The following is a 24,038-nucleotide window of genomic DNA, read 5'->3' as shown; positions in this document are numbered from 1 at the left end:
TTGATAAAGTGGCTAAAAAGACATAAGGATTACTTGGGTTTATACATAGACAAATAGAATATAAAAGCAAAAAGATCATGCTAGAACTCCACAAATCACAGGTTAGACCTCAGTTGAACTATTGTGGACAATTCTGGGCATGACACTTCAGGAAAGACGTAAAGGCCTTACAAAGGAGGAGGTTTTCCAGGATGTCACCATGGATGAGGGACTTCAGTTATAAGCAGAGGTTGGAAAAGTTCTCTGTTCTAAAACAGAGAAGGTTATGAGGTGGCCTAATAGAGGTTTTCAAGATGATGAGAGGTTTTGATAGAAATAATATGTTGACAGCACTTTACAGACAATCACAGTGTCTAAATCATAGAATCATACAGCATGGAAGGAGCTATTTCAGCCTATCATGTTGGTTCTTCAAAACTGTTTAAATTAATCTGATTCCCCTGCATTTTCCCCCTTCAATTATTTATTCAACTCCCTTTTGAAAGTTACTATTGCAACTGCATCCACTGGCTTTTCAGGCAGCGCATTGCTGATCATAACAACTAACTAAGTAAAAACAAATTCTCCCTATGTCATTTCTGGTTCGTTTACAAATCACCTCACATCTGCATCCTTTGGTTACTGACTCTCATGCCAGAGAAGAGTGTTTTTCCCTCTTTACTCTGTCTAAATTCTTCACAATTTTGAACACAAGTATTCAATTTCCCTTTAACCCTTTTTGCTCTGAGGAACATCATCCCAGATTCTCTAGTCTCTCCACAAAACCAAAGTCTTCATCCCAGCTAACATTCTAGTGAATCTATTCTCCACACTCTCCAAGGCTTTGACATCCTTCTTCAAGTGTGGTGCCCAAACTTCTTGAAACGAGCATGCTGTCCAAATAACCAGTGATAAGCAAAATGCATAAAATCCAGGAGATATGCAATGGACTGCTCTTTTCATATACTTTATGGAACAACGAATGGGTTTCATGCAAGGCCATACATTGATAACACAACTAAACCGAACACTCATTTAACTGTAAAAGGGTGGCATAGCATCTATAGTATGTGTGCTAACTATCTGTCACTGTAGCACAAACCTCAACATGCATTTATTACTTACTCCATTTCTGTGCTTACACCAAAGGCATAAATATTGTCAGAAGTACCTTTAACTTCATTCATTCCTATCTTAGGAGGTTCAGATTTTGGGATTGGATTGAACACATTAGGGATGTCAGTGACTGACAGCTCATAGTCTGGGATTAAATTGAACACATTAGGAGTGTCAGAGGTTGGCACCTCATGGTCTGCAGGAGGTAAAAAGAAAGCCAGTTACAAAATTCTTAATCTCTCATGAAAATAACACCTCAGTTGTATTGATAAATACATTTGCATTGCTGGACATCATTACAATGTGGCAATGTAGCATAATTAGACTTTGTTTTATAGTAACTTTAAATGGATTTAGACGTAACAATGGATCGTGTGACTAATAATACTTTGCATATAATATTAAATTCTACACAACATAATGTATTGACTAATAATTTCAATTATGTTCAAAAAGTTTCATACAAATGTGATACATAAGAAGCTCCATGCGGCAACATTGTTTCCTCTATGTAAAAGATATTTATCATAAAATAAGCTTCATAAAAGTATAGCCATGATAGGTTGACAGACTCTTTACAGCCAAGCAGTATATAAATCATGGAAACATACAGCACAGAAGGAGTCCATTTGGCCCATCATGCCTGTGCCAGTTCTTTGAAAGAGCTATTCTATTTGTCTCATTTCCTTGCTCTTTCCCCATAGCCCTGCATTCTTTCTCCTTCAAATATTTATCCAATCCCCTTTTGAAAGTTACTATTGAAACTGCATACACCGCCCTTCCAGATCATATGAATTCTCTGCATAAAAGAATTTCTCCCCATGTGGCTTCTAGTGCTTTTGTAAATTATCTCACATCTGCGTCCTTTGGTTACTGACCCTCACGCCATTGGAAACCGTTTCACCCTATTTACTCTATCTAAACCCCTCAGAATTTTGAACACATCTATTCAATCACCATTCAACCTTCATTGCTCTAAGGAGAACATCCCAGCTTCTTTAATCTCTCCACAAAACTGAAGTCCTCATCTCTACTACCATTCTAATCTCCACCCACTCCAAGGCCTTGATATCCTTCTTGAAGTCAGATGTCCAAACTTCATCAAATAAGTATGTTGATCAAATAATCCAACAGAGATAAGCAAAATGCATAAATTCCCGCAGATATGCAGCAGATTGTGCATTTCATTTACTTTGTGCAACTACTGTGCATGGATTCCATGAAAGGTTGTGCATTGACTATCGAATGCACCATAAACACAACGAAACCAAACACTCAATTAACTGTAACAGTGCGGTATAGAGTCTACAGTATTTGTCACTGTAGCACAAAACCTCAACATGCATTTATTATTTACTCCATTCCTGAGTTCACACCAAAGAATATTGTCAGAGGTACCTGTAACTTCATTCTTTCCTATTTTAGCAGATTCAAATTCTGGGGTTGGATTGAACACATATGGAGAGTCAGAGACTGGCAGCTCATAGTCTGAGATTAAACTGAACACATTACGAGTGTCAGAGGTTGATACCTCATAGTCTGCTGGGGAGAAGAAGGAAACCAGATACAAAATTCTTAATCTCTTGTGAAAATAATCCCTGTGTTGTTTTGATGAATATATTTGTATCCGTGGACATCAACATAGTAATGTTGCAGAATTGATCTTATTCTTTCATTATAACAAAATTAAATCGATTCCACTGTACCCATAAATTGCACACATAATACTTCATGCAAAACTAAACTATACGTGACGTAATGTATTGTCTATTTAATTTAATATTACGTTATGTTCTTAAAATGCTCAAGTTCCAGATGTGTAATGGATTGTTCATTTCATATACTTTGTGCAACAAGAATATGGTCCATGCCAGACAGTACACTGACCATCAAATACACTTTACACACATTTATGAATACTCATTTAACTGTAAAAGGGTGGCATCGAATCTACAGCATGTGCCCTAACGATTTGTTACTGTATAACAAACCTCAGCATGCACTAATAATTATTTACTCTATTCCCAAGTCACAAATATTGTCGGAAGTACCTGTAACTTCTTGCTGTCCTATGTTAGTAGGTTCAGATTCTGGGATTGGATTGAACACATTAGGGGTGTCAGTGACCAGCAGCTCATATTCTGAGATTAAATTGAACACATTAGGAGTGTCAGAGGTTGGCACCTCATGGTCTGCAGGGGATAAGAAGGAAGCCAGGTACAATATTCTTAATGTCTCATAGAAATAACACCCGAGTTGCATATATTTGCATTGCTGGACATCATTACAGTGTAGCACTGTTGCAGAATTGGTCTTTTCTTTCATTATAACAACATTAAATGGATTGCCAGACACTTTTCAGCCAAGCACAGTCTCTAAACTTCATGAAGGAAATGCATTGACCAAATAATCCATCAGAGATAAGCAAAATGCTTAAATGCCAGGTGAGATGCAGTGGATTGTTGTTTTCATTATCACAACAAATGGATTCCATGCAAGACAGTATATTGCCCATCAAATATGCTTTACACACAGTAAACCAAACACTAATTTAACTGTACAAGTGTGGCATAGCATTTACAGCATGTGTTCTAACATCTGTCACCACACAAAGTTGAACATGCACTTTTAATTATTTACTCTATTTCTGAATTCACACCCAAGACATCAATGTTGTTGGAAGTACCTGTGACTTTATTCTTTCCTATGTTAGCATGTTCAGATTCTGGAATTGGACTGAACACATATGGAGTGTCAGAGACCGGCAGCTCATAGTCTGCAAGGCACAACAAAATACTGAAAGCAAGCCTCTGTGACTTATCATGGAAATATTATTGTCTTATCGGACAACATGTCAATGTACTTTCCAAAATGGAATTTGTGTAAAGGTTCTATGTTACAAGTATACCAGTTAAATTCTTTTTGGGACACAGTGACTATACAAAACATACCATGTAATTATAAACTTAATAGAAAACAGTGCATAGAATAACTTGCTCATTAACTTTGAATATACTTCACACAAGCTAAAAGCATTTGATCAGTGATTCTTTAACCAAAATTAATGTTCAACAACTAGCCTAGTAATATATTTCACATAAACTGTGGCTTAACCTTGTCGTAAACACAACTTAGAAGCCAACCAACATAGTTTTGGCAATATAATCAAATCCATGAGGTCTATGATGCATTGCCTTATTTGTTCCATGCCCAAGCAATGAAAAGACAACATGCAGTGTACTGAGTAATGAATATTCAACACATATATGCAAAATGAGAATGCATTAAATGAAGCATTTGTAAATGTAGCACTGTATTTATGATATTTTAGTAATGTGCCTTAATCTCAAGGCAGACATGCTCTGAAATCACTGTGCACTATTGTTAATGAGTACATTATATAAAAATCCTCTGTCTGCTGCTTTAACAGGGGCATTAATCCATTTTTAAAAGCTAGTTAATGACATTCTGACAGTAGTAGATAAAGAAATTTCATAACTAAGGCATTAACATGTTCCTTACTAATATATTCTAGGGCAATATCAACTCCATAACTGATCTAACAATTTATTTGATAAAACCCACCCTCTAAACTTCAGAGGATATACAATTTATTGACTAAATTAAGATTAGTTTATCTTTTAAAAACCATACAATGCACAGAAAGCTGATTTACTATGTTTTACACAAAGCAGTGCACAGATTCCATGAAAAACTCAATAGCCAATATATTCTGCTCAAAAGTAAATCAGAGTTTAAAAAATGTAGCTGAGATAATATAGCATAGCATCCGTGCTATATGAACTGAACGTCTATATCATAGATTGATATCACTACAGTCATGACTTTAAACTGTTACTTCTTCAGGCTTAGATTGGTTGACTATTGGAAATAAATTTGAATGTGGCATTGTGTCCCAAGTATATTTACATTTTCTATGTTGACCATTTGCAGGGCCAAATGATTATCTTTGAACAGGATCTTTTGCCTATAGTTGGTAAAATGTTGTATACGAAAAATAGTACAGAATATTGAACAGTAATTCCTTACAACTTAAATATTATTTGAATCGCAATACCTACAAACAATTTCTGCAAAATGTTGCCAGTACCTGTGAACTTGTCCTCTATATTATTAAATTCAGATGCTGGAGTTACAGTGAACATAAGTCGCTGTTAGGGACAACAAAGATATGACAACTTTTACATTATTTTGGTGTACCATTTGCATGTTGAGTTTCAGCAAGAGGGAAAATAATTGTTTACCTAGACTAGCACGGTGTTCTTTACTTGCAAGTTCAATCTCCACATAAAAAAACTCCCTCCCACGTTTTTTAAAATTTCTCTCTCTGGTCTGATGTGGCTTGGAACTATTCTGTTAATGACTTTATGATGTCTCTGTGCTACTCCTATTATTTGGGCTCAATGATCCATTTTCTCCTCAAAGAACTAAGGGCAGAACAAAGAGGGGAAAAAAACTACTCCACCAAACAGGTTGGGATTTCTTTAATGGACAATTTCCCACTGGGTTGACAGCAATATTCTACCTCAAGTGAAAGTACAACTTCTTTTTAAAAAATGAGCATTACTTCTAAGTTTTGAGATCCTTTGAGTATTTTTCCACAGAAGGGATTTGGAAACATAGTTACCTTTAAACGTCGTGTTTTAAAGCCTAGATTATTTTCACAAGTTAAAAAAGGCTCTCAGATAATAGATGATTAAGATTCTAACAATCTAGATTTGGTGTTGTTTTCCCAGAGGTTGCAAATACTAAGCAATTAGCAAGCCTGTCTCAGCAATTTGAAAACACACGCCCATCATATGCAAGTTTTTAATCCCTTTCCAATGTGGACAGTGGGAGTTAAAACAGAGACAAAGGCATGGTCCATTAATCACACTTTGAATAGCATATAAAGACATTCAGGTTTTTTAAAACTAGAAATTTGCAAGGCAGATAGGCCAAGCTAAGACACTAAGAAAGTTAGCAGGCAGGTGGGAGTCAGCAATCATTCTGTTTAAGTCAACAAATGTGATTTACTAAGGTGAGGAAGCATAATGTATTTATTATGTTGCATCATTATATAAAGACAGGTTGCATTGATTGAACTAAATAAACACGACCATATCTGTTGCACTGTATGTTTACATGCTGCAAAAGAAAACAGCTTATTTCTATCCATGTTTTAATAGATATTTATTATCCTTGTGGAAGTCTATTCGGCCCATCATTCCTGTGTTGGCTCTTTAGCAGAATTATCCAATTAATCCCACTCCCCTCTTCTTTCCCCATAGCCAGGTACAGTTTTTCCTTTTCAAGTATTTATCCAGTTCCTTTTTGAATGTTACTATTGAACCTGCTTCCACCATCCTTTGAGGCAATGGACTCTAGATAACAACTCACTGTAAGAAAAATGTTTTCTTATATCATCTCTGTTTCTTTTGCCAATCACCTTAAATCTGGGTAGACTGGTTATCGACACTTCTGCCACTGGTAATAATTTCTCCTTATTTACTCTATCAAAACTGTTCATGATCTTGAACACCTCTATCAATCTCCTCTTAACCTTCTCTGCTCTATGGAGAACAACCACAGGTTCTCCACATAACAGAAGTCCCTCATTCCTGGTACCATTCTGGCAAATTGCTTCTGCACTCTCTTCAAAATCTTGGCATCCTTCTTAAAGTATGGTGCCCAGAATTGAACACTGTACTACAGCTGAGGCCAAACAGAGGTTTTATAAAGGTTTAGCATAACATCCTTGCTTTTATACCCTCTGCCCCTATTAATAAAGCCAAGGATTTCATATCCTTTTCAAACAGTCCCACCACACCCTCTCTTGTTCCTGTGCCCTTTTAAAATTGTACCATTTAGTTTATATTGCCGTTCCTCATTCTTCCTACCAAAATGCATCATTTTACACTTTTCTGTGTTAAATTTCATCTGTTACGTGTCTGCCCATTCACTAGTGTCTGTTGTCCTGAAATCTGTTACCATGCTCCATACATTTTTACTACATATCCTAGTCTCATGTCATCTGCAAATTTTAAAATTATACCCTGCCTCCCGAGGTCCAGGTCATTACTATATGTCAAAAAGAGCAGTGGTGCATATACAGACCTCTGGGGCCACAAATGTATCTCACTCCAGTCCAAAAAACAACCATTCGCCATGACTCTATGCTTTCTACCCCTTACTTAATTTTGTATCCATGGTGCCATTAACCCTATAATTCCCTGGGCTTTAATTTCACTAAATAGTCTATCATGTGGTCCTTTATCAAGTGCCTTTTGAAAGTCCATACACACATTGACCACACTACTTCCATCAACCTTCACCATTATTTGATCAAAGGATTCAATGAAGTTAGTCAAACACAACTCTCCTTTAACACATCTGTGCTGACTTTTTCATTTATTAGTCCATAATTTTCCAAATGTCAATTAATTTTGATTCTTTTCTTTCTTTCTTTTGGGCCTCCTTATCTCGAGAGACAATGGATACGCGCCTGGAGGTGGTCAGTGGTTTGTGAAGCAGCGCCTGGAGTGGCTATAAAGGCCAATTCTGGAGTAACAGGCTCTTCCACAGGTGCTGCAGAGAAATTTGTTTGTTGGGGCTGTTGCACAGTTGGCTCTCCCCTTGCGCCTCTGTCTTTTTTCCTGCCAACTACTAAGTCTCTTCGACTCGCCACAATTTAGCCCTGTCTTTATGGCTGCCCGCCAGCTCTGGCGAATGCTGGCAACTGACTCCCACGACTTGTGATCAATGTCACACGATTTCATGTCGCGTTTGCAGACGTCTTTATAACGGAGACATGGACGGCCAGTGGGTCTGATACCAGTGGCGAGCTCGCTGTACAATGTGTCTTTGGGGATCCTGCCATCTTCCATGCGGCTCACATGGCCAAGCCATCTCAAGCGCCGCTGACTCAGTAGTGTGTATAAGCTGGGGATGTTGGCCGCTTCAAGGACTTCTGTGTTGGATATATAGTCCTGCCACCTGATGCCAAGTATTCTCCGAAGGCAGCGAAGATGGAATGAATTGAGACGTCGCTCTTGACTGGCATACGTTGTCCAGGCCTCGCTGCCGTAGAGCAAGGTACTGAGGACACAGGCCTGATACACTCGGACTTTTGTGTTCCGTGTCAGTGCGCCATTTTCCCACACTCTCTTGGCCAGTCTGAACATAGCAGTGGAAGCCTTACCCATGCGCTTGTTGATTTCTGCATCTAGAGACAGGTTACTGGTGATAGTTGAGCCTAGGTAGGTGAACTCTTGAACCACTTCCAGAGCGTGGTCGCCAATATTGATGGATGGAGCATTTCTGACATCCTGCCCCATGACGTTCGTTTTCTTGAGGCTGATAGTTAGGCCAAATTCATTGCAGGCAGACGCAAACCTGTCGATGAGACTCTGCAGGCATTCTTCAGTGTGAGATGTTAAAGCAGCATCGTCAGCAAAGAGGAGTTCTCTGATGAGGACTTTCCGTACTTTGGACTTCGCTCTTAGACGGGCAAGGTTGAACAACCTGCCCCCTGATCTTGTGTGGAGGAAAATTCCTTCTTCAGAGGATTTGAACGCATGTGAAAGCAGCAGGGAGAAGAAAATCCCAAAAAGTGTGGGTGCGAGAACACAGCCCTGTTTCACACCACTCAGGATAGGAAAGGGCTCTGATGAGGAGCCACCATGTTGAATTGTGCCTTTCATATTGTCATGGAATGAGGTGATGATACTTAGTAGCTTTGGTGGACATCCGATCTTTTCTAGTAGTCTGAAGAGACCACGTCTGCTGACGAGGTCAAAGGCTTTGGTGAGATCAATGAAAGCAATGTAGAGGGGCATCTGTTGTTCACGGCATTTCTCCTGTATCTGACGAAGGGAGAACAGCATGTCAATAGTCGATCTCTCTGCACGAAAGCCACACTGTGCCTCAGGGTAGACGCGCTCGGCCAGCTTCTGGAGCCTGTTCAGAGCGACTCGAGCAAAGACTTTCCCCACTATGCTGAGCAGGGAGATTCCACGGTAGTTGTTGCAGTCACCGCGGTCACCTTTGTTTTTATAGAGGGTGATGATGTTGGCATCGCGCATGTCCTGGGGTACTGCTCCCTCGTCCCAGCACAGGCATAGCAGTTCATGTAGTGCTGAGAGTATAGCAGGCTTGGCACTCTTGATTATTTCAGGGGTAATGCTGTCCTTCCCAGGGGCTTTTCCGCTGGCTAGGGAATCAATGGCATCACTGAGTTCCGATTTGGTTGGCTGTATGTCCAGCTCATCCATGACTGGTAGAGGCTGGGCTGCATTGAGGGCAGTCTCAGTGACAGCATTCTCCCTGGAGTACAGTTCTAGGTAGTGCTCAACCCAGCGGTCCATCTGTTTTCGTTGGTCAGTGATTATGTCCCCCGATTTAGATTTGAGGGGGGTGATCTTCTTGATGGTTGGCCCAAGAGCTCTCTTCATGCCATCATACATTCCTCTGATGTTTCCGGTGTCTGAGGCCAGCTGAATATGACTGCATAGGTGTTGCCAGTAGTCGTTTGCGCAACGCCTAGCTGTTCTTTGTGCAGTACTTCTGGCTGCTTTAAGTGCTGCGGATGTTAAATCGCTGGGGGCTTTCTTGTAGTTCAAAAGTGCAATGCGCTTAGCGGCTATGACAGGTTCCAGCTCTTCATTATGAGATTGAAACCAGTCTGCATTTCTCTTCGCACTTTTGCCGTAGGTGGTCAAAGCTGACTCATAGATGGCGTCTCTGATGTGGGCCCACTTGGTCTCAGCATCCCCTGTGGGAGTGTTTTGAAGGGCTGTTACAAGTGAATTTAGAAATTTTTGTAACAGCTGTGGGTGAGAAATTCTGCTCGTGTTGATGCGCGGGTGGCCCTTCTGCTTGGAATGATGCAACTTCTTTGGTCTGAGTCTAACCTTGCTGCACACCAGGGAGTGGTCGGTGTCGCAGTCCGCACTGTGGAAGCTGCGTGTGATTTGAACACTGTTTAAGGCGGCTCGCCTTGTGACAATGAGGTCTAGCTGGTGCCAACGACGTGATCTTGGGTGCCTCCATGAAACCTGGTGACAGGGTTTAGTGTGAAAGAACGAGTTGGTGATGCAGAGGTTATGATAGGTACACAACTCAAGCAGTCTCTGCCCGTTCTCATTCATCCTTCCAACGCCATAGCGTCCAAGGCAGGAGGGCCATGAGTCATGGTCGGCCCCAACCCTGGCATTAAAGTCCCCCAGCAGGAATAGGTGTTCGGTGTTGGGGATGCTGCTAATGATGTTATGGAGTTGTTCATAGAACTGGTCTTTAGCTTCAGGTGCGGAACAGAGTGTTGGAGCATAGATGCTGAGTAGGTGTACTGGACCAGAGGTGGTGAGCAGTCGGATGGACAGTATGCGTTCCGAGCCATTTGAGGGAGGCTCTATCATGCTGAGCAAGGAGTTTCTGATGGCGAAGCCCACTCCATGCTGTCTTGGTTCTTCAGGATCCCTGCCCTGCCAGAAGAAGGTGTAGTCTTGCTCTGCTAGAGAGCCACTCGCGGGGAGGCGAGTCTCCTGAAGTGCTGCAATGTCCACATTGAGTCTACTGAGCTCGTTGTTAATGATGGCGGTCTTCCGAGAATCGTTGATTTGTGTAAGGTCTTCCGACAGGCCAGGACACATAGTTCTGACGTTCCAGCTTGCAAAGCGAAGGGCTGGTACCTTCTTTCCTTTTTTCATGTTGTTTGGTGCGGTGTATCAGTCCACCTTTCGGGCAATGACCCTGAGCTCCAAGCACCCATTGAAGCAGGCAGACTGCTGATTTGATTACTGTCTCTAAAAAGTTTCCTACCACTGATGGGGAGACTGATTGGCCTGTATTTGTCAGGTTTATTCTTCTCACCTTTTTAAATAGTTGTAAAACTCCGGTCTTCTGGTCCCACCCCATATCTAAGGAGGTTTGGAAAATCGTGGCCAGAGCCTCCACAATTTCTACCCAAACTTCCCTCAGTAACTTAGGAGGTAGTCCATCGAGACCGAGTGACTTCTTTACTTTGAGTGCTGCCAAACTTTTAAGTATCTCTTCATTTTAAACCAATCCAATTCTCTACTAATTCCTCCTTTAGTCTGACATTGGCAGCATCCTCTTCTTTACTGAGGGCACATGCAAGGTATCCATGTAATACCACAGCCATGCCCTCTGCCTCCATAAAAAAATCTCTGTTTTGGTTCCTAATTGGGTCCAACCTTCCTTTCTTAAACATATAAATAGTAAAAGGATAGTCAAAGACTTTTGGGTTCCCTTTTTCCTTTTAGATACTAACCTATTCTCATACTCTCTTTTTGTCCCTCTTATTCCCTTTTTAGATATCCTCTGTATTTTCTGTTTTCAACTTGGTTCCCTGCTGTATTAAAAAAAATTATATTTGTCATTTTCTGTTTCACTTTAATCTCTGTCATCTAGTGCACTCGAGCTTTGGATGCCTTTCTTTTCTGTATCTTGGGAATGTGTCTACTCTGTATCCAAAACATCTCCTTGAGGAAGCAAGGATCAGACAGGGCTCAATAGTGTTACAAGGTAGCCAGGAAGGAACTGAACAATGGTCTTAGGAGAGCTAGAAGGGAACATGAAAAAGTCTTGGCAGGTAGGATTAAGGAAAATGCCAAGGCGTTCTACACTTATGTGAGGAACAAGAGGATGGCCAGAGTGAGGGTAGGGCCGATCAGGGATAGTGGAGGGAACTTGTGCCTGTAGTCGGAGGAGGTAGGGGAGGTCCTAAATGAATACTTTGCTTCAGTATTCACTCGTGAGAGGGACCTGGTCGTTTGTGAGGACAGCGTGGAACAGGCTGATATGCTCGAACAGGTTGAGGTTAAGAGGGAGGATGTGCTGGAAATTTTGAATGATATGAGGACAGATAAGTCCCCGGGGCCAGACGGGATATACCCAAGGATATTACGGGAAGCGAGGGAAGAGATTGCTGCGCCTTTGGCGATGATCTTTGCGTCTTCTCTGTCCACTGGAGTAGTACCGGATGATTGGAGGGTGGCAAATGTTGTTCCCTTGTTCAAGAAAGGGAATAGGGATAACCCTGGGAATTATAGACCAGTCAGTCTTACGTCGGTAGTGGGCAAAATATTGGAGAGGATTCTGAGAGACAGGATTTATGATTATTTGGAAAAGCATAGTTTGATTAGAGACAGTCAGCATGGCTTTGTGAGGGGCAGGTCATGCCTCACAAGCCTTATTGAATTCTTTGAAGATGTGACAAAACACATTGGATGAAGGAAGAGCAGTGGATGTGGTGTATATGGATTTTAGCAAGGCGTTTGATAAGGTTCCCCATGGTAGGCTCATTCAGAAAGTAAGGAGGCATGGGATTCAGGGAAAGTTGGCTGTCTGGATACAAAATTGGCTGGCCCACAGAAGTCAGAGGGTGGTAGTAGATGGAAAGTATTCAGCATGGAGCTCGGTGACCAGTGGTGTTCCACAGGGATCTGTTCTGGGATCTCTGCTCTTTGTGATTTTTATAAATGATTTGGATGAGGAAGTGGAAGGCTGGGTTAGCAAGTTTGCTGATGACACGAAGGTTGCTGGAGTTGTGGACAGTGTGGAAGGCTGTTGTAGGTTGCAATGGGACATTGACAGGATGCAGAGCTGGGCTGAGAAGTGGCAAATGGAGTTCAACCTGGAAAAGTGTGAAGTGATTCATTTTAGAAGGTCGAATTTGAATGCGGAATACAGGCTTAAAGACAGGATTCTTGGTAGTGTGGAGGAACAGAGGGATCTTGGGGTCCATGTCCATAGATCGCTCAAAGTTGCCACCCAAGTTGATAGGGTTGTTAAGAAGGCGTATGATGTGTTGGCTTTCATTAACAGGGGGATTGAGTTTAAGAGCCGTGAGGTTATGCTGCAGCTCTTTAAGGCCCTGGTTCGACCACACTTGGAATATTGTGTTCAGTTCTGGTCGCCTCATTATAGGAAGGATGTGGAAGCTTTAGAGAGGGTGCAGAGGAGATTTACCAGGATGCTGCCTGGACTGGAGGGCATGTCCTACGAAGAAAGATTGAGGGAGCTAGGGCTTTTCTCATTGGAGCGAAGAAGGATGAGAGGTGACTTGATAGAGGGGTACAAGATGATGACAGGCATAGATACAGTGGATAGCCAGAGACTTTTTCCCAGTGTGGAAAGGGCTATCACCGGGGGGCATAATTTTAAGGTGATTGGAGGAAGGTTTCGGGGAGATGTCAGAGGTAGGTTCTTTACACAGAGAGTGGTGGGTACGTGGAATGCGCTGCCAGCGGTGGTAGTAGAAGCAGATACATTAGGGGCATTTAAGCAACTCTTGCATAGGTACATGGATGATAGTAGAATGAAGGGTAGGTAGTTAGTTTGATCTTAGAGTAGGTTAAAGGTTCGGCACAACATCGTGGGCTGAAGGGCCTGTACTGTGCTGTACTGTTCTCTGTTCTATGAAGGCATCCCATTGTTCAATTACTGTTTTGCTTACCAGTTTTTGATTGCAATCCACCTGGGACAGATCCTTTTTTAACTTACTGAAATTAGCTCTCTTCTAGCTATTGTGCCTTGTTCTTTTTCATAACTATTCTAAATCTAATGATATTATGATTACTGTTCCTCAAATGCTGCACGACTGAAACATGCTCCATTTATGCCATTTCACTCCTCAGAACTAGATCCAGCACTGTTCCCTTCTTCACTGGGTTGGAAACACACTGATCAAGAAAGTTCTCTTGTACACATTTCAGGAATTCCTCCTCCTCTTTGCCCTGTACTCTGTTATGATCCCAGTCCATATTGGGATAATTGATGTCCTTCATTATCACTACTTGAAGGCTCAAGACCTTATAGATCTTGCATCTTTCTGTAACTTGTCTGCAAATGTGTTTCTTTATCTCCTTCCTGCTATTTGGTGGCCCGTAGTATACACCCAGTAATGTAATAGCTCTTCTATTGTTCCCTAGTTCTAACCAAATAGATTCTATCTTTGATACCTCAACTACGTCATCCCTATCCGGTATTATAATAATTTCTTTGAACAATAATGTCACTCCCAGCATTTCTTCACTTGACTATCTTTCCCGAATACCTTGTAGCCAGGAACATTAAGTTTCCAATCTTCCCCTTCTTTGCACGAGGTTTTAGTTATTGGCACTAAATCACGGTCCTGTGTAGCAATTTGTATTTGCAGATCACCAACCTTATTTACCACATACATGCATTCAAAATTCATCTTAGACCACCTTACATTATCCCCCCGTCTGATCTCTCCTATTTCTGAACTATTCTTTACCCTAGTGTTATTTTCCTCTCTTGGTCCTCTGCACACATTGTTTCTCCTCTTTAAAGTTTCATCCTCATGCCCAAACCCCTGCCAAATTAATTTAAATCTTCCCCACAACACTAGTTAACCTCCCCACAAAGCCACTGGTCCCAGCCCTGTTAATGTTAAACAGATTCTTCCTGCCCCAGAACTGGTACCAATGCCCAGGAAGCTGAAGCACCATTTCTCCAGCTGTGCATTAACTTGTTTTATCCTACTAGTCTCATGCTTACTAACGCGTGGCACTGGGAGTAATCCAGAGATTACTATCTTTGAGATTCTCCTTTTTAATTTTCTCTTTAGCTCCTGAAACTCGGACTGCAGGACCACAACCTTTTCCCTCCCCATGACTTCTTGCTGTTCCCCTTCCCCCCCACCCTCCCCCCTTCAACAAAAAAGTATTTTGCACCATTTCAGTGACATCCTTTACTCTGGAACCAGGGAGGCAACACCATTTGCGGGACTCACATCGATGATTGCAGAAACACCCTTCTGTCTCCTGACCATTCAATCCCCGATAAGCATTCTTACACTTCACAGTGCGCCGCCACCCCCACCCCATGCCATCTTTTGCTCCATGGTGCCGTGCTCAGGCTGCACTCCTTCAAGCTGTTGTCACCCTCATCCTCAATAATGAAATCTGGTTAATGAATGGCATACTCCTGGAGAACCCCTGCCTCTTCCTACCCTGCTGGTTGGCCACCCACTTACTACCCTGAGCTCTCTGTGACTGTGGGGTGATCACCTCCAGGATCATACAATCCAGGAAATTCTCAGTCTCCCATATGACCTACAGTGATATTTGCTCCATCTGCCTGAAGAGCACGAAAAAAACAGATTCAAAATGTACAAATATCCAGTTTAGATCATATTATTGTTACACCTTGCTTTATGCTATCAGACAGTTAGATATTAGGCAGCATGAGAACACCTTGAAAAGTATACAATGTGTTCATGGGAGCAATCAGCAACATTGTACCCACGAAAACATCCAAGGTAAAATTCTGAACTTTTAATAAATAGTTCTTAAAACAATTATAGATATGGAAGGAATATTTATATAAATCAGCATACAGAACATGAACAGAACCATGAGTGGAGACTGTTATGTACCACGTGAGAAAGGGAAGAGTGATTCTTATAAATAATTTTCCACATAAAATTGCATTATAACATTCAGCCCATGGGATAGATATTGCAGAAGTACCTGTGACATCTTTCTGTTTTATGTTATTAATTTCAGATACTGGAGTTGGGCTGACCACATCTGAAGTGTCAGGGGTTGGAAGTGCATGGTCTGGAAGGCATAACAAAGAAACCAAATACAAACCTTGGTCATCATTCAACAAAACAGCGCAAGAATTGATTGAAAAAAAAGTGAATACAAGAAGCCTGGAATACAAAACAGAAAATGTTGATGATTCACAGCAGACCAAACATTATATAAAAGTGTGAAAGGCGATGAATGTTTTGAGTGCGCTCCTTTTATCAGAACTGAAAACTTGGCGACAGCAAACCTCTAATAAGACTGAACTAAATTAAGTAAAAATTAAGTCAGGAGCATTAATTCATGTCATAGGATGTTGCTGCCTACACAAGGTTTTTTGAGCAGCTGGAAATTAGGCACTAAATAATACACCTCATGTAATAATAAACTACCCACAACATATTCCATTGATAGGTCAATAAAATTCACACAAGGGTGACAGGACAACAGAAGCTCCATGCAGCATCATTGTGTAAACTATGTGAAAGGTAAATTGCATTGACGATCTGATAAACATCACACAATAATAACCATGTCGGAGTGACGGACACTTTACAAATAAGTGCAGTCTCTAAAATTCATGAAATGTCAGCACATTAACCAAATAAGCCAACAAAGGTGAAAAAAGTGCTTAAGATCCAAGAGCTATGTAGTGTATTAGGCATTTCATATAATGTATGCTTGAGCAATAAATGGATTCCATGCAGGACAAGGTGTATTGACGATCAAATACACTTTGCATACAAGTAAAACAAAAAAGACTCAGTATTAGTACTGACATGTGGTTTATCATCAATGACATGTATCTTAACTATACCTGTGACTTCAATCCAAACATTTGAGTAAAGCTCAGTGACATTTCACAGCACACACTTATTAGTATTTTCTCCATTCATGAATTCATACCCGACATAGATATTGTTGGGAGTACCTGTGAATTCCTTCTTTCCTATATTAGCAAGATCATTTATTGGGATTGGACTGAGCACATATGGAGTGCCAGAGACCGGCAGCTCATAGTCTGCAAGGCATAACAAAGAACCAAATGGAAGTTTCTGTCATCTCTCAAGAATGCTCATATAAACTGCATAAATAATGTATTTTTGATTTACTTAACAATACTACAAGAGCACAGCTAGAACTCCACTGCACACACGTGTACAGGCCATACAGTACACATTGTGTAATTATAAACTTCATACAAGCATTGTATTGAATTTTAATAATATTCAATGTACTTCACAGAAGAATGACCTCCTTCTGTGTTGTAAATTTTTTTGTTTCTAACAATCATTTTTTGAAGAATAATGGAATGATTGAATGACTGACATTAGAACATTGTTTAAGTAGCATGAAAGACACAACAATGACCAAGTAATACATTGAGCCAGATTTTGTGGTCTAACTAATGAGGAGGCTAACAGTGCTCACTAAAGTGTAAAACAGACAGCAACATCTGGTGACTGCATATGCACAGTTAAATGCAGAAATCAGGAAGTTACTGTCTGAGATGCCCTGTTCCTCAAAAAGCTGCACAATAACAATATCTCGCTGGAAGTCTTGGCATTCAACTATATGGAACGGCATGAGGTTGCTGTACTTGCCTAATATATACACACTAAACTCTCCCGAAAATGTTAGGGCTTATTCATTCCAGTGTAAGTGCCTTTTTAACACAATGATAAATCTTAATTACTGCCAAAGAACTGCTTTTGCAGTGAAAATAAACTTTTACAAGGGTGGAGTTTAATTCCTTCAGAATTTAATTATTGTTGGAAATTTAACAAGAATATATTTAAAATGCTTTAGTTTGTTAACTTTTTCCTTTTGTTTCTTTCTTGGGGAACAAGCAGGGCCACAAGTATGTCCCTGGAGAGCAGGTGGCAGTGGAGCAGGAGCCAGTCATAAAGGCAGGAGCAATTCCTAACACTGATTAAAAGAGAGAAGGAGCAGAGAGCACTTCACGCATTGGCTCACAGAGAATTTAATGTACCGGCGCTAGGACAGTGATGGGAGGGGAAGTGAACCTGCAAGTGTTAGTGGGGCACAGCAGGGTGGTCCAGGCAGCCATTACAGTGCAGCTGGTGACAAGTAAGGCCATCCCTGAACATGGGGCTCAGCTACTCAGAATTAGTGATGAGCAGCGATCAGCTGCTCCAACAACAGATTCATCCCTATGGTCCGGAGGGATTCAGAAATGCAGAGGGTGGGGAGTGGGGGGGGGGGGGGGGGGGGGTGGGTGCGGGTGGCGGGGGGCGCCCTCCAGTACATTCCCCCAAAGGTTTTTCACACCGTGGTGGTATGCTGTGCTCTTCATAGCATGGCCCTTGAGAGCTGTGGACTTTGAAGAAGGAGATGCAGAGAAGCGGCATGTGTCTTCTAAGGAGGAGGTGGAGGAGGTGGAGGAGGTGGTGGATCAGGATGATCCTGCAGTGCAATGCCTTCCACAGGTCTGGCTGAGCCATCAAACCATTGACCAGAATGGCAGGGAAGCTCGCGCCACATCAATACAGGCACGTTTCTCCTGAGGACACCTCATTCTGGAGGCTTTTGGCTCACCTTTCTCACAGGAGCTAGTGCATCCAAGATTCATATGATGCAGACACGTGCCCCTTTTCCCCACAATGGCTGGAAGCCAATTCACCACCAGCCACACAATCTTCCTGACCAGCCACCTTTGTGTCGTCCTCCCACCATCATTCTGGTGCCTTAATGCCATCAAAACAGAATCACATCAACCATTTCATTATATTGTGTCGCTATCACTGAACACCTCCTACAGGGTGCTCGCGTGTGTGTGTCTGCAGCTGAGATGCCCTTGGTGGCCATCCTCACTGATGCAGTGCCAGTGGGGGCATCACCACAGGCTGCCCCATCTGCATTGATGCAGGGGCAGCCTTGGTCATGGGGCTTTGCGGTGTAGATAGTGCCTCAGTCAGAGGTGCCAAGGGGATAGCTGATGATGGTGCCGCCCTGTGAGGAATGGCTACTCCAGACCTTTCATGGCTCAAAGGAAACCACCAGCTAGGGCACAATTGGCATGCATCTTTGTGCCATCACTTTATTTCTTACTTTGTCTTTCATGGGATGTGGGTATCGCTGGCAAGGCCAGCATTTGTTACCCATCCCTAATTGCCCTGGAGAAAGTGGTGGTGAGCTACCTTCTTGAACAGCTGCAGTGATAGGAATAGTAATGGAAAAGAGCAAGGAACAATCTAAAGTAGAATTTCTGAATTGAAAGAGGTCCAATGGGATGAGAGGAGATCTAGCCAGGGTCAAATGCAATCAAAGACTGACAGGAAAATCTGTAACAGATCAATGGGTGATTATTAAGGAAGAATTGTTTCAGGTACAGGCTAGGTGCATTCCAACAAGAAGAAAAGGCAGGGCAACCAAAGCCAGGGCTCCTTGGAGATAGAGAATATAATGAAACAAAAAAAGAGGGTGCATAATGCATGTCAGGTGAATTCTTCAAGCGAGAAGCAGGCCAAATAAAATATGTTGAGAGGGGAAGTGAAGAGGAAACTAAGACTGGCAAAGACCAGAATATATGAGAATAGAACGGCAGATAACATAAAAGGTAACTCAAAAATTTTCTACAGGCATATAAATAATAAGCGATAGTAAGAGGTGGGGGCCTATTAGGCACAAAGAAGGTGATACGCGCGAAGAGACATGGGCAAGGGTAGAATATTTAATGAGTACTTTGTATCGGTGTTTACTAACACCAGAAGAGGATGCTGGCAAAATATCAGTAGAAGCAGTTTGTTCAGTTTGCTTACCCACTGTTTTTTTCAGGTTGTTTTTCTTCAGGTTTGCACTTGCTGCTGTTCAATATTCAGTGTATTCACACCTAATCTGTGCTAATGCTTTGTCTTTCAACACACCATTAACATATTGTTTGCCTTTGCTCCGTGACCTTTTGGTCAGCTATGTGGCCTGGTCCAATCTGCACCTTCTCCTTTGTTATCTCTTGCCTCACCCCCACCTCACTTGTTTATAATCTGTGACTTTTCTAATATTTGTCAGTTCCGAAGAAGGGTCACTGACCCGAAACGTTAACTCTGCTTCTCTTTCCACAGATGCTGCCAGACCTGCTGAGTGATTCCAGCATTTCTTGTTTTTGTTTCAGATTTCCAGCATCCGCAGTATTTTGCTTTCATTATCAGTAGAAGCAGAGTTGGTAGAGGTAATGGATGGGGTGAAAACTGATAGGCAGGTAATACTGGAAATGCTGGCTATGCTTAGAGTGGATAAGTCGCCTGGTCCGGATGGCTTGCATCCCAGGTTACTAAAGTGGGGATGGAGATAGTGAAATGGCTTGCCATAATCTTCCAATCCTTGCCTCTGCCTGCCTCACCTCCTCCTGCCACCCGTTCTAAACCTATGTGAGGCCCCATTGAGGTGAGCATTTTTGCGCTGGAGGAATGTGTGCTTGACTGATGTGACTGTGCTGCCTTGGATGCATCTTCTTCCTCTGAAGTAGACGCCAATGTCACTCTGGTATGCTGAGGTTCCCCCTCCATAACTGGCCCTGTGGGAGACATTTTGTTCAGAAAGCACTCCTCTGTCAGCAGCTGCTTCTGTAGAACTGTAGCAGGCCATTATAGTTTATGTATTGGCATGGAGTACACAGAGGAGAATGGAGCTCCATCCCCATCATCTGGAGATGGTCAGATCCCTTCACCATGTCTTGAAAGGACTCCCATCTCGCACAACTGATTTCCTAATGAGCTGCCACCCTGGAAATGTTAAGGGCCTCCTCCCCCATGGATGTCAGAATAGCGAGATGTGCCACTCCACCAATGGACCAATCCCTTTCTCATGAGTTGTGTGCTCTTTTTCAGCAAGGTCAAGAATGAGTGTATTAGGACCATGGTGCCCTCCTTCAGCAGCACACTCCCATGCAATATCACGGTCTCCAATGTAGCCTCCTCCACAAGTGCTTGTGAGGTGAGCTTTGCCCACAGCTCAGGAGTGCAGCCAGACACACGTGGTTACTGTTCCTGAGCACTCTGCATCCTCAGCTTCTCAGCTCATGAGTCTGCTGGTCATTACAGAACTGGAGGTCTGTTATCTGGGTGTTGCATTGTACTCACCTTGCCAGACCTCAGAAGGCCACTGAAGTACCTCCTGCACTGCATCTATGTCCTGCTGACAACGCTGCTCCCACAACCAACGGTTCTGATCTAAGCTCTGCAGCCCTGCCACATCCTGTCATCAATGGTGGTGGACAATTAAACCACTAACAGGAGGAGGAGACTCCACATGTGCCCCCCTCCTCAACAATGGGGGAGCCCAGCACATAAGTGCAAAAGATAAGGCTGAAGCATTTGCAACCATCTTCAGCCAGAAGTGCTGAGTGGATGATTCATCTTGGCCTCCTCCTGAGGTCCCCAACTTCACAGATGCCAGTCTTCAGCCAATCCGATTCACTCCACGTGATATCAAGAAATGGCTGAAGGCACTGGATGCTGTGAAGGCTATGGGCCCTGACAACATTCCAGCAACAGTACTGAAGACTTATGCTCCAGAACTGGCTGCGCCCCTCGCCAAGCTGTTCCAGTACAGCTACAACACTGGCATCTACCCTGCAATGTGGACAAATGCCCAGGTATGTCTTGTCCACAAAAAGCAGGACAAATCCAACCCGGCCAATTAACGCCCTATCAGTCTACTCTCAATCGTCAGCAAAGTGATGGAAAGAGTCATTGACAGTGCTATCAAGCGGCACTTGCTCAGCAATAATCTGCTCACTGACGCTCAATTTGGGTTCCACCAGGGCCTCTCAGCTCCTGACCCCATTACAGACTTGGTCCAAACATGGACAAAAGAGCTGAACTCCAGAGGTGAGGTGAGAGTGAATGCCCTTGACAAGTAACATTCGTGCCACACAAGTGCCAGACAATGACCATCTCATACGAGAGAGGATCCAACCATCTCCCCTTGACATTCAATGGCATTACCATCGCTGAATCCCCCACTATCCTGGGGGGTTAACATTGACCAGAAACTGAACTGGACCAGCCAAATAAATACTGTGGCTAAAAGGACAGGTCTGAGGCTGGGAATTCTGCAGTGAGTAACTCACCTCCTGACTCCCCAAAGCCTGTCCACCATCTACAAGGCACAAGTCAGAATGTGATGGAATACTCTCCACTTGCCTGGATGGGTGCAGCTCCAACAACACTCAAGAAGCTCGACACCATTCAGGACAAAGCAGCCTGCTTGACTGGCACCCTATCCACCACCTTCAACATTCGCTCCCTTCACTACTAATGCACAGTGGCAGCAGTGTGTACCATATACAAAATGCACTGCAACAACTCACCAAGGCTCCTTTGATAGCATCTTCCAAACCAGTGATCACTACCAGCTAGGAGGACAAGGGCAGCCAATGCATGGGAATACCACCACCTGCAAGCACCCCTCCATGCCACACACTATCCTGACTTGGAACTATATCACCATTCCTTCACTGTCACTGGGTCAAAATCCTGGAACTCCCTTCCTAACAGCACTGCTGGTGTACCTACAGAGAAGTGGGGGTGGCAGAGGGGGGAGGGCGGCGGTTGGGGGGGGGGTGGGAACGGCGGGGGGGGAAACGACAGAGAGGTGGGGGCAGCGGGGGTGGGGGACAGCTGAGAGATGGGGGGCAGAGAGATGGGGGGGCAGAGAGACTGGGGGGGCAGAGAGACGGGGGGGCAGAGAGACGGGGGGAGCAGAGAGACGGTGGGGGAGCAGAGAGACGGTGGGGGAGCAGAGAGACGGGGGGCAGAGAGAGACGGGGAGGGGAGAGAGAGACGGGGAGGGGAGAGAGAGACGGGGAGGGGAGAGAGAGACGGGGAGGGCAGAGAGAGACGGGGAGGGTAGAGAGAGACAGGGGGCAGAGAGACGGGGGGCAGAGAGATGGGGGGCAGAGAGATGGGGGGGCAGAGAGTGAGAGAGAGCAGGGAAACAGCGAGAGGGGGGACATAGAAAGTGAGCACGACACAGACTAGGTGGAACAATACAGAGTGGGGGGGGGAACACAAAAAGGGGGGAAACACAAAGAGGGAGAACAGAGAGTGAGAGACACAGAGAGAAAGACAGAGAGAGTGAGACACACACACACACACACACACACACACACACACACACACACACACACACACACACACACACACACACACACACACACACACGGAGAGAGACAGACAGAGAGAGAGAGAGAGAGAGAGAGAATGATGAGAGACATCTATCCGGGGTACTCCGCATCACGACAAGAATTGTTCTGGCGAGCATTGACTACTTGTGCAAGCAAAAAAATGCTCGGTATCTCACTCAATCGGTGTCCAATTTAGCGATGAGAAAATAAGTCAATAAGTTAATTTTCTCATTTAAAGCTTCTTCACAAAAATGCAATTTGTTCTTGTTTTGATTAATAGTAAGATAAATTTTTATTGCCTTTATCTTTCCGAAATAGTTTCATCGGCCCCCTATGTTGGACAAAAATTGTAATGTGGCTCCCACCCCCGCCCCCCCCCCCACCACTCGGAAAGGTTGAACAACCCTGTTATGGTTAAACTCAATAAGATACACAGTTTAGTGCCCATAAAAGTAATTTAAGCAAATGGATTGCAATACATGACATTAAAAGCCCCAAGGCATCTAATCTACATGGTCACCAACTGGCATAATCTTTAGCTATGCCCTAAGTTCAGAACATCTTGGTAATGTTCTACAATAGGACATCTGTATAAATATTTATTCTATTTGTAATTTGGATAACTGTCTAGAATAAATCTTAGTAGCAGTATGCAACATTTATGGCTTCTAAATATCTGAATTATGCCATTGACCTTTAATTCTTGTTTAATTCTTGTATCAGTTCCTTTCAAAATGGTCAGAAAGTAGAAAAGATTAATAATTTTAAAACAATATTTCGATTTTTTGAAAGGAATTGCACAGACCATTAATAGAAACATCAAAAATGGATATCAAAAGACATGAGGAATGGATACCAATAAGTAGCATTCTACATGATATGCAAAACAAGAGTCATACTCAAGTATTTTTGGGAATACCTGTGAATTCTTTCACTGTTGTGCTATCATGTTCAGAAGGAGGGGTTGAACTGAACACATATGAAATATCGGTGGCTGGCAGCTCATGGTCTGTAATTCATAAGAAACCAAATACCAAAATGATAATAGTATTCCTTAAAACATTGTCTATAGTTCTGTGCTAACAGCATATTGGCTATGCAATACAGCTCATGCAATTATGGTGCAAATAACTGAAACATTTATCAAGAATTTCCTCAGTGCAGCCTGCTCTACATCACTAAATTGGAAGATATATATAATGGATGACTGATCCAGC

The 24,038-nt window shown here is 42.8% G+C and overlaps 1 protein-coding gene across 14 annotated transcripts in view; it reads right to left on the bottom strand.

Annotated features, from left to right (window-relative positions):
- The window catches only part of LOC137374607 (fibronectin type III domain-containing protein 1-like), a 323,625-nt gene that overhangs the window by 126,104 nt on the left and 173,483 nt on the right, over nucleotides 1-24,038 (bottom strand). For 11 of the 14 annotated variants that reach the window (XM_068040959.1, XM_068040964.1, XM_068040968.1 and 8 more), the window contains 7 exons: nucleotides 23,741-23,830; nucleotides 16,606-16,695; nucleotides 15,615-15,704; nucleotides 3,782-3,871; nucleotides 3,147-3,287; nucleotides 2,494-2,637; nucleotides 1,151-1,291 (listed from right to left, as the gene is read on the bottom strand). In XM_068040959.1, the coding sequence (XP_067897060.1) occupies nucleotides 1,151-1,291; nucleotides 2,494-2,637; nucleotides 3,147-3,287; nucleotides 3,782-3,871; nucleotides 15,615-15,704; nucleotides 16,606-16,695; nucleotides 23,741-23,830 (786 nt within the window). The remainder of the gene's footprint in view (nucleotides 1-1,150; nucleotides 1,292-2,493; nucleotides 2,638-3,146; nucleotides 3,288-3,781; nucleotides 3,872-15,614; nucleotides 15,705-16,605; nucleotides 16,696-23,740; nucleotides 23,831-24,038) is intronic. The other 3 variants (XM_068040960.1, XM_068040970.1, XM_068040972.1) reach the window with 3 other exon arrangements.

Source organism: Heterodontus francisci, chromosome 10 (assembly GCF_036365525.1).
Source record: "Heterodontus francisci isolate sHetFra1 chromosome 10, sHetFra1.hap1, whole genome shotgun sequence".
Classification (NCBI taxonomy): domain Eukaryota; kingdom Metazoa; phylum Chordata; class Chondrichthyes; order Heterodontiformes; family Heterodontidae; genus Heterodontus; species Heterodontus francisci.
This window is presented reverse-complemented; position numbering and strand designations above follow the sequence as displayed.